The sequence below is a fragment of the Chrysochloris asiatica genome, unplaced genomic scaffold, assembly GCF_000296735.1.
Source record: "Chrysochloris asiatica unplaced genomic scaffold, ChrAsi1.0 scaffold00367, whole genome shotgun sequence".
Lineage (NCBI taxonomy): Eukaryota > Metazoa > Chordata > Mammalia > Afrosoricida > Chrysochloridae > Chrysochloris > Chrysochloris asiatica.
Window position 1 is genome coordinate 1177645 of NW_006408885.1, and position 11784 is coordinate 1189428.

The 11784-nt window shown below is 41.2% G+C and overlaps 1 protein-coding gene across 1 annotated transcript in view; it reads left to right on the plus strand.

Moving 5' to 3' along the window:
* The window catches only part of CHCHD6 (coiled-coil-helix-coiled-coil-helix domain containing 6), a 517542-nt gene that overhangs the window by 72656 nt on the left and 433102 nt on the right, over positions 1-11784 (plus strand). The window contains exons 2-3 of the mRNA XM_006876231.1: positions 8743-8878; positions 10737-10809. Of these exons, the coding sequence (XP_006876293.1) occupies positions 8743-8878; positions 10737-10809 (209 nt within the window). The remainder of the gene's footprint in view (positions 1-8742; positions 8879-10736; positions 10810-11784) is intronic.

The following is an 11784-nucleotide window of genomic DNA, read 5'->3' on the forward strand; positions in this document are numbered from 1 at the left end:
TTTCTCCCGCGGAGCGGCTGGTAGTTTCGAACCGCTGACCTTAAGGTTCGCAGCCCGATTCGTAACCACTACGCTACCAGAGCTGCATACACATCCTTATATATAATAAAGCACATACAGGCACTTTTACGGCGACCTCCTAGACATATCCAAATAACTCATGAGAGTGGTTTGCAGTGTTGAAAATCTGCAGACCAACTCAGTCAGTTGACATAAAGATAGCATTCTACACCCTAATTTTTTGAGTAGTGTCTGGGATCTTAAAAGCTGCGAACAATTATTTAAGGCAACTATTACCTCTATTTGGAGAAAAGGAGAATGAAGAAACCAAAAACTCAAGGAACAAACTAGTTTGCAGAACTAGTTGCTATTAAGTGCCGTCAAGTTGGTTTCGACCCACAGCAATCCTGAATAGTGTTTCCGAGGAGCAGCTGGTGAATTTGAACTGCCGACCTTTCATTTCAAACCGACTTTGCAGTCTAGTTCATTAACCCACAGTGCCACACCAGAACTCTGCAGAACTAATAGCCACCATGAATCCTGACCTCCTCTAACCTGAGACCAGAAGATGGTATTAGCCTGGTGTGGCACTGTGGGTTAATGCGCTGGATTGCAAAGTCAGATTAAACCGCAAAGTTGGCAGTTCAAGCTCACAGACGCTCCTCGTAAACCTTATCAGGGTCACTCTGGATCAAAACCAACTTGACAGCACATAACAACAACCAACAGTGTCTAGGGACAAAATAGAAGGTCCTGGATAGAACTGCAGAAAGATGTAGAACAATTGCAAATTCCTAAAAAAGGCCAGGGACTCCTGGTGTGGCACTGTAGTTACCCTACTTGGACTGCTAACTACATGATTGGTAGTTCAAACCTATTAGCTGCTCCTTGGAAACCCTATACAGCATTGCTATGAGTCAGAACCAACTTGACAGTACTTGACAACAACTCCAGAAAAAACAAGCCAGCCCTCCGAACTAGAGAAACTCCTTGAGACACCGCTTTAAGGTTTCTCACTGTCTCAGTTATCTGGTGCTGCTATAGCAGAAATACCGTAAGTGGATGGCTTTAACAAGCATAAATGTATTCTCTCACAGTCGAGGTGATGGTGGTGGCTATGTGTTACGAAGTCGGTTCCGGCTCATATCGACCCTGTACAGGGTTTTCCAGGCTGTAAATCTTTATGGGAGCAGATAGCCTCATCTTTCTCCTGCAGAACAGCTTGTAGTTTCGAACTGCTGACCTTGAGGTTAGCAGCCCAATTCATAACCACTACGCTGCCAGAGCTCCTCACAGTTGAGGCTCGTTTCAATTCAGCGTACTGACTCTAGGGAAAAGCTTTCTGTCTCTGTCAGCTCTGGGCAAAGGACCTTGTGTCTTTAGCATTCTTTGGAGAGCTCTGTGTGTCTTGGCATCAATCTTTCCCTGAGTCTAGGAACTACACAGTGCAGAGACCCCAGGTCTAATGTACATACTCCACTCCCGGCTCTTTCTTGTTGGTGTTAGGTCCCTCTGATCTCTGCTCACTTCTTTCTCCTTTTACCTCTTGTATGTAAAAGCTGATGCAGGCCACAGCTGAAGTAAACTCTTCTTACATCACATCAGGGCTATGATGGGATTAGGGTGTTGTATTTCACCCTTAATCGTCTTACTGATTTATCACATCAGATCACATCATGGGATCCTTATGTAACTGTTACATTACATCGTTGCATTATTACCAAACCACTGAGAATCCTGCCCCAGCCAAGTTGACACAAACCTTCACCACAGTCATCTGTCATCCAGATAGTAGATTGGCTTCCAAAAAACGATATCACTTGTGGGTAATGTGCTGCCTTAAATGATCAACTGTATGAGACCAGACAGTTAACACTGACCCAAAAGCAAAGATGAAAAGGCAAGGAGGAAAGGGCCACTAGATCAATGGCACGAGGATAAATAGAATGGAAACGAGGGATGCTGACACCTGAGAGTTGAACCAAGGTCACAGAGAAGTTTGCATAAAAGTTGTCAAACGTGAACTTAATTTGATTTGTAAACTTCACCTGAAGCATGATTTAAAATGTTGTTATTGTTAAGTGCCGTCAAGTCGATTCCAACCCATAGCGACCCTGTTTAGGGTTTCCAAGGAGCAGCTGGTGTGCTTGAACCACCAACCTTGTAGTTCAAATAATTTTCCAGTCTGGTGCATTAACCCACAGCGCCACACCAGGACACCATAATGATTGTTTGTGTTGTTGTTGTTATGTGCCGTGGAGTCGGTTCCGACTCATAGCGACCCTGCACAGGGTTTCCGAGGCTGTTAATCTTTACGGGAGCAGAAAGCCTCATCTTTCTTCTGTGGAACAGCTGGTAGTTTCGAACTGCTGATCTTGCGGTTTGCAGCCCAATTCGTAACCACACACTACCAGAGCTCCTTTTTATATACACTATAATATAATATAAAAAGAGTAAAGGGACAAATTACATACTGGGGGAAATCCCTAGTTACGATATAACTGATAAGGATTGAGCATTTAAAATATATGTATAGAAAATGTCTATAACTTGAGAACAGAAAGAGAAACCACCCAGCCAAAAATTGGGTAAAGGACATGAACAAACACTTCACCAAAGAAGATATTCAGATGGCCAAAAGACACATGAAAAGATGCTCGGTGTCATTAACCAGCAAAGGAATGCAAATGAAAACCACAACAAGGTATCATTTTACTCTATTACAGTGGATTTGGGGTTTTGAGGATGGCCACAATTAAAAAAAGAAGAAAAGTATAACAAGTGTTAGGTGGGATGTGGAGAAATTGAAGCCCTCATCCCTTGTTAGTGAGAATGCTGCAAATAGTTCAGGCTTTTGGCAAACAGGTAGTGCTGCCATATGACCTAGCCATTCTACTCCTTGGTGTATACTCCAGGGATCTAACAGAACTGACACCAGGCATGAATGTGTATGTTCATCACAGCACTATACACAATAGCAGAAAGATGGAAAGAACTTAAGTGCCCATCATTCATGGGTAAATGAATAAGTAAAATGTGGTACATAAGTGCGATGGAATACTACTCAATGATACATGACAAAGAAAAATGAGCTCCTAGAACATCTTGGAATATGGATGAACCCGGAGGACATTATGTTGAGTCATACATGAGTCAGTCACACATGAGCTGACATGAACAAGTACATAGAAACTAACGTTCATTAGTGGTTAACAGAACGCCTGTTATTTTTGGTAATGGGAAAGGTAACGTCAAATTAAAAGTGAAGTGCACACAGTTTTACAAAGGTAAATTATGTCACTATAAAAATGATGTTACATCAGAAGAAGGAACTTGTTGGTAATTGCTACGGTATGTATAATTTTGAAATAACAGCAAAAACTACCCTCCAAAATGTGCATGGTGGTTATGTGCTGTGGAATTGATTCCTACTCATAGCGACCCTGTACAGGGTTTTCAAGGCTGTAAATCTTTATGGGAGCAGAAAGCCTCATATTTCTTCTATGGAACAGCTGGTAGTTTTGAACTGCTGACCTTGTGGTTCACAGTCCGATTTGTAACCACTATGCTATGTAGGCATACGTTATATTTTGATTTGTTAAGTTGCACTTAGTCGGTTCATACTTATCTAGCCTGCTGGTAATGGCTGTGTTTCTGAGGAGTAGCTGGCATACTTTTTTTTTTTTTTTTTTTAATGTTTTATTGTGAATTATGTGATAGTTTACATGGGAGAGCATTAGTTTTACATTCATTCTATCGTATATTGTTTCATTGCCATGGTTACAATCCCCTCCATGCATCATCAACCAACCAAAGCGTTTACACTACAAGCCTGCACCCCAGTCATCAGCACACAGCCCCTCTCCCTCTCTGGATCTAAAGTCTCTGGAGCAGCTGGCAAACTTGAACCATCAACCTTACAGTTAGCAGTCCAGTGCTGATCCTACAGGACAACACCAGGACTTCTAAATATGTACGTATAGGTATGTATACATGAGGGGACTTCAAAAAATTTGTGGAAAATGGAATAGAAAGATAATGGGATTTTCCACAAGCTTTTTGAAATCCCCCTCATATGTATATGCATTTGTGTGACTATGCACATATATTTATATGCAATAAAGCACATGGAGGACACAGTTACTGATACTTAGATCTAACCAGCCACTTTGGATCTCTGGGTTGAAGGATTAGGACCATGGTCTCATGATAAATCTTGGTTAATTGACATAATCTAGTTCATAGAGTTAAGTTCTACAGACTAGTTTGGTGAGTAGTGTCTGGAGTTTTAAAAAATTGAGACTGGCCATCTCAGATACAACTATTGCTCTCTGTCAGTCTGCAGTAAAAGAAAAATAAGGAAACCAAAGACTCTAGTCTTTAGGATAAATATATGAACCCTGACCTCATCTACCCTGAGACCAGAAGAATTAAATGGTGCTCTGCTACCACCACTGACTGTCTTAATTAGGCCACAATAGTTGAACTTTGAGAGAATGGGAGAAAAATGTGGAACTGAATCTCAAATGGCTAGAAAAACAAAACAAAAGAAACCAAACCCAAAATAACCAAATAACCCAAATCTGATGGACTGATTTAAAGTAGTGAATACCCTGTGATTGTTGCCCTGAGATACTCTTCAAACTTGAACTGAAACTAACCCTGAGGTTACCTTGTAGCTAAATAATAATTCAGCTCACAAAATACTGTCATCTGTAAGTATATTGTCGGGTGCTGTCGAGTTGGCTCTAACTCAGAGTGATTCTGCATAGAGTTTCTGAAGAGCAGCTGATGGGCTTGAAGTGCCATCCTTGCGGTTTGCATTCCAGTCCTCATCCACACTAGGAATACTTAAGTACACTACTCCTTTCAAAAATCACCTATATGAGACCAAAGTGTCAAAAATTATTTTAAAACAGAGGTATGTATATATGTTGTTGTGTGCTGTTGAGTTGGTTCCGACTCATAGTAATCCTGCATAGGGTTTCCAAAGAGTGAGTTTGAGCCACCAACTTTGCCGTTAGCAGTCCAGTGCTTATCCTTCAGTGCCACACCAGGACTCCAGTTTAGCTTCCCATTCAACAATGTCTGCACAAGTTGTTGAGTGACACTGGTTACATGCCTCATAATGCATGAACATTCTCATTATTTCTGTTCTGGTGGTTCCATTTACATGAATCCCTCAAGGGACTGGGAAACTAGATTCATGTAAATGGAGCCACCAGAATAGAAATAATGAGAATGTTCATGCACTGTGAGGAATGTAACCAGTGTCACTGAACAACGTGTCCAGACATCGATGAATGGGAAGCTGTGTAAACCTTCACTGAAAGTGCAATATATTATTTAAGCACACAACAACAGTGAAAGTCTTTACGACATCTCTGCTCCTACTTTTAGGGGATAATTATTGTAAACATTGTGGTATATAGCTTGTAGATTTTCATCTTGGAACAACTAGTTATATCAGAAAGGATGTGTGCCTTATGTACAAATTAAAATGCACATTCAGATTTGTGAATGTATATGTCATATGTTTTTGTTCAGCTGTATTTGTATTCTCACCAGCCGTACCTTGGAAACCATATACAGGGTTGTTATGGGTCAGAACCAACTTGATGGCACTTAACAACAGCAACATATTTGTATTGGTATGTTCAGCATCTTTATAATTGCATATATCTTTTTCGGACTTGAAATAAGCATTCTGTGACTTTAAAATAGGTAGTGTATCCCATACACTCTTGTCAGTTTATCCTTGTCTATTTATCTTACCTCATTCTTAATGGCTGCATAATATTTCATAGACTGTATATACCATCATTTCTTTGTTGTTGTTAAGTGTCATTGAGTCAATTCCGACTCAATAGTGACCCTGTATAGGGTTTCTGAGGAGCAGTTGGTGTACCTGAACCTCCAACCTGCAGCTCAAACTGACCTGCTTTTCAGCGCATTAACCCATGGCACCACCAGTTCCATATTGTTGAAGGTCTGTTATTTCCTTCCCCCCCCATTTCCAACAATGTTGAGCATTCTTGCATGCGTCTGTATATATATGGGAGTATTTTTCTTGGCTAGATGTCTAGAAATGTAATTGCCCATCGTGTTGTCTTTTTTTTTTTTTTTTAAGTTTTTATTGTGAATTGAGTCATAGTTTACATGGGAGAACATCGGTTTTACACTCATCCTATCGTATTTTGTTTCATTGCAATGATTACAATCCCCTCTGTGCATCATCTTTAAATAGTATTTGCTTCTATTCCCTCTGTTTTGTTTTTTGTTTGAATGTACACAAAAACACTTAGGAATATATAATCATTTAAACAACTAAAGGGCACATTCTGCAAGCTTGCCTCCTGGCCACCAGCACATAGCATTTCTCATTCCATACGTCTGGAGTCCTCAGCAGCTCTATCTTTCCATGTCCTCATCTCTGCCTCCATCTCTGGTATTGCTGCTTTTCTGGATCGGACCCCACATTGTGGTATGTAGCTCTTCTACCTTGATGGTCCTAGAGTCCTCTGTTCCTGGACTGTAAGATTAACTACTTCTGCCTTTGTGTTACAAAACTTGTACTTTACAGTTGTGACAGTTGCAATTAGTCATGATAACAGTTACTCACTATTGAATCATAAGAATCTTATACCAATCTCCTTTCACTAGACCCATGTAGACAAGATGAAAACTATTCACTGGGGATTCTACCTTCCCCCTCATACTCTGAAATAACTCCCTCTTGAAAACTTGTAAGCCAGTCACTTCATGCCTTTATTGCTCTCCAGCCCCCAATTTAGGTAGCCAATGTCTAAGTTGCCCATCCATATCTACCCAGTATACAGAGGGTATAGGATTGATACTTGATGTGAAGACTCCTTACCTCGCAGTTGGTATTTTGAGCTATTACATCCATAAGTATAGGTCAAGTTCATCAAATTGTAGCTATTTACACTTGTTTCCTTTATCAAAATTTTTTTATCTGCCTCTAGTCTCGTTCTGATCATCAAGCTATTGAGGCTAGGTCAAATGGGTACTATCTGCAAGTTTGGGCGTTCTTGTTCATCTCCTCTCACTTCATATCAGCTGGATGCTTCACTTTCATGTCTAGCTTTCCATGGCTATGTCCTTGTTCATGGGCTCAGGAGTTCCCAGGTCTCACCACACTTTGGACCAACCAGCCCTTCCTCTTCACTCTCTCATCTCCTGGTTGACAGGAGTCTATGGAGTGAGATCAAACTCAGCCCATATTTTCATTGCTGTCTTTTCCCCACTTCCACTCACCAGTGGACCAATGTGGTCGTCAGAAAGCTTACGTGCCTGAAGGGACATGATTCTTGGCTTGACAGCTCCCTGGCAAACAACTTGCTTGTTCTTGTAGTAGCCAATCACTACCATTTTTGTTTTTGATTTTTCCTGTTGGTCTTTCTTTCAAGAAGTGTCTTCTGTTCCTCTAGCTGCTACAGGCTGGTCTGCTTGTCTTTTCCAGTGGGAATGTCCCACCTCAGAAGGTTCTGGATGGGGCTTAGGAGTCCACCTAAAGGTCAGATCATGCTGTCTTAACGGCATTTTTAATCTCTCCCTTTAAGCCATGCTTGATGCCTTGCACATATTAGACACTTAATAAATATTTACTGAATTGAACACTGAAGGATTTTTATTCTGGATTTATCCCTAACTTGCTATTCCATTTCAGTAAATTTTTGTATGACACCCTAATACCTATATCACTTCCTATAAAAGGAGTCCTGGTGTGGTGCTAGGGGTTTATGTGCTGGACTGCAAAGTTCGTTTGAATTGCAACGTCGGTGGTTCAAGCTTGCCGGTCACTCCTCGGAAACCCTATACAGGGTCACTGTGGGTCAGAACTGAAAAGTGTTGGTTATTTCAGTATTTTTTGGGGAAACTAAGGTTAAATGAGTCAAGCAATATTTTGATTACCTACTATATGTGTGGCACTAATTAGTGGGCATAGAGATGAGTAAGGTGCAATTCTAGCCCTCAAGGTTTTCCCAAACCATCAGGATGAAGCTTGTTAGAGGTATAGTCCTTCCCCCAAACACATGTAATAATGAGGGTTTCAGCAAAGGGGAGATATAATTCTTGGATACTCACAGCAAAGGTTTCATGGCAGAGTGTGCACTGAGAGACGTTTCAAGGAAGGGTAGCATTGGGGCAAGTGAAGCAACGTTGAGGTGGCATGGAGTGGGCACAGGTGGTGGTTCTCAGCAGAGGGACCCACATATGGGGATTTAGAGGAGATGAGAAAAGTGAGAACTCGGAGTCTACTGAGTATGGAGAATGGAAGTAGGAGCTGAAGCTGAAAAGCTAGCAGGAGACATATTGTGGTAAATCTAGAATTTCAGACAGGAGTGTGGCATTTATCTGGGAGGCTTTGGGCTACCGTGAGAGATCTTTGAGTAGAATGGTAGTATTGGAGTTGGTTTTGAGGAAGCAATGAGTTCAGTAAGTCTTGGTTGTGAGTTAAAAACAACAAAACAAACCTAGTAGCAACAAGTTGATTTTGACTAAGCCCTGTAGGATGAGTAGACCTGCTCTTTAGGGTTTCTGAGACTAGAAATGTGAGAGCAGACAGCCTCTTTCTCCTTTAGAGTGGCTGGTGAGTTTTAACCATCAACCTTGCAGTTAGCAGCACAATGCTTAACCCACTCTGCCACCAGGACACTTGGGTGTGAGGAAAGGAGAGTCATATATCCCAGAGGTTCTGATTGTCCCTTTTTCCCATAGCTGTCTGATCACGTGGTTAATCGTATGAAGGATTCCAGTGAGACTTCAAAAGTGGAGCAGCCAACCCCTCTGCCTAGTACAACTTCATCTTCTGCATTTGGTCCTCCAGAAGGCAAAGCCAAAGCCCCTGAGAAAGGTATTATGGATTGCAGTGATTTGGTGAAAGGAATGAAAACCACATACTTGGTCAGAATATATAACTACTAATGTAGCTCCAGTTTATTTATTTTTAAAGTTTTTATTGTGAATTGAGTGATAGTTTACATGGGAGAACATTGGTTTTGCACCATTGTTTCATAACGATTACAATCTCATCATTCAACAGTATTTGCTTCTATTCCCTCTGTTTTTTTTTTTTTTTTTTTTTTTTTGAGGGGAGTGTACACAAAAACACTCAGGAATATATAATAATTTAAACAAGCAAAGCTCCAGTTTATTTTTGAGAGATGTGAGTAGCTCCTTTGTAATACCCACTCTCTGAGGAAGTGTGGCTTTCAGATACTGTTTGGAGTGAGGAAAGCGGCACCCTTTTTGTGATTTTGGCCAGACTTTTTAAAAAAATCTAACAACATAAGCACTTTATTTTTTCATGAAGCTTCTTAGTTTTTTTCAGTATCACAATGGAATGATGAGAAAACAAGAACAACAAAAACATAAGTCTTTGCAAATATCTGACAAAGAGCAGAGACTTCAAGGCTATTGGGGGAGGGGGACTTGATAGAAATGTCATGTCTCTCCTAGACCAGCTGGGCCAGGGAGGGGTGGGAGGCGGGATGGTGAGAAGGTGCCATTGTCATCAGTTGTCCTTGGTGTTTCGTCTCATGACTGATACCCTGTGTTCCACATGTTGGCCAGACTTTTGTCCCTTACTCTGTTACACGACTTCAGAGATTCTGCTTCTCAATCTGGCTGCCATTCATCTCTCTCTCAACTCCAAGGTACCTTCCTACAGAATCAAAGTCTCTTTTCAAACTTTTAATCTCTCACAGGGATGGAGTACCCAGTAATATAAGCATGGGCTTACTTGTACTTGTTAACTTGTAGTGAATATTTTCACATGGGTTTCACCACATCTTTGCCATTATTCATCTTTGCTTCTAGTCCTTCCATTTCCCAGTCCAGTGCTTATCCTGTAGTGCCACCATGTCTCAGTATGTCTACCACAGACAGTTAATCGGAATCTATAGGCTCTCTAGGTGATTCTTAGCACTTGGTGATTGTGTTAAAATGTAGATTCGAATTCAGTATATCTGGGGTGGACATGCAGATTCTCAGCAAGGGTTGAACCAGAATGAACTGGTTTGAAGCCCGATTATAAGAGTCAAGGTGACTCTTGTTCTTTCAGCATTTTTGAGAAATGTGAGCAGCTCCTTTCTGATCCTATTCATTCAGCATTTCTTGAATGCTTACTGGGAATCTGATCTTGTGTTTCGAGCTAGGACATGGTAATAGATCAGACAGGAAATCTCCTGTCTTATGCCATGCACAGCTCTAGTAAAGGTAGACCTACTGTAACAACTTAGAGTTCAATTACACTAGAGGTGATATAGGGTAAAGTAGAATTAGGTGTAAAATGGGGAGTTTGCCTCATTTAGGAATATAAATCAGTGAAATGGGCTAGTAAGGGGAAGAGGATTTAAGGAGCCTTTCCCCACCCCTATGCAAAATCACCCATGAGGCTATCTCTTTGAAGCTTAGCGCTGACTTCCCCTAACCTTTCCTGTCCTGTGTTTCAATGGCCTAGACTCCAAATAGTTGCACAGTGAGAAGGGAGAGATTTGGAAAAGTGCTGCCTGCTGCTAGCCACACAATAGGAAGTCCTGGTAGCAGAGAGACCCTGTGAGGACAGGGTGTGAATGATAGGCACATCAAACTCCACATGGGTTAGATCAAGAGTGCATTCTGTGTTGAACTCCTTCTCTTGGGTGATTGCAGCCATGCTGCTGCTGGTCCTTTGGTGCTGTTAACAGGCCGTTTCTCTCTTGTCTTTGCAGAATCCAAACCACTAAGCTCAGAGAATGGTGAGAAGCAACAACCTTCAGGGGCAAAGGAAGATCTGCTCAGGAGGTAAGACCAAGCTTGTCTCATTTATCCCTAGCCATCTGCTCTCTCCTCACTGAATATCCTCCCTTGGGTGTCTTGATGGTGTGTCCTTATATATTTTATCTTATTTGAGTCTCATGACAGCCCTGTAGTATAGGTCGTACTGTTCCTAGTTTGAAGATGAAGAAACACCCAAAGGGGATAGGGTGTTGGTTAATAATATTCTGAAAAATTAATGAAAAAATAAACTAAGGTAAAACAGTTGATTGACTGGCCCTTCTATATGTGTGTGTGCATGCATACCTTTAGAGAGATGACAACAGTGAGCCCTCAGGATTTGAACTGTAGTTGGCTAGATTCACTGTTGGTGGCTGCTGGAGACTTCCTGTCAGCATGGAACAAACACACTCACATAGAGCTGGCCTCACAGCTGAGATAGGACTGGCTCCTTTTCCCTTGAGGCCTTGCAGAAGAATGTAGAGGGAACAAATACTGGCACTGATTCAGGCTTGTATCTTGATTTGGTCATGTGCTAGTTCTATGACTTTGGGTAGTTATTCATCTGTCTAAGTCTGAAAGGCAATAATTTGAATATCTCGTTGGATGTGTAAAAATGGTGTGACGATGGTGTCTGACTTCTAACTTAAGGGGAAAGCGAGAAAGTCAAGATCACCAGCATCAGCCACTCAAGGCTATGATGTGAAAGTCAGACATGCATGACTCCACCCTCCACCCCTCTACCATTTCTAACACCAACTGTCCCTCCCGTGGCATTCTATGGGGGGTTTCAAAAAAGTTAATGGGAAAATTCTGTAATCATTTCATTCTGGGTTTTTTTTTTTTTTTTTTTTTATTGTGAATTAAGTGAAAGTTTACAGGGCAGATCATTAGCTTCACATTCAACCATTCATATGACTTATTTCATTACATTGATTATAATCCCCTCCATACATCATCAGTTAACAGTATTTCTCTCTATCCTCTTTAGCTTTTTTTTTT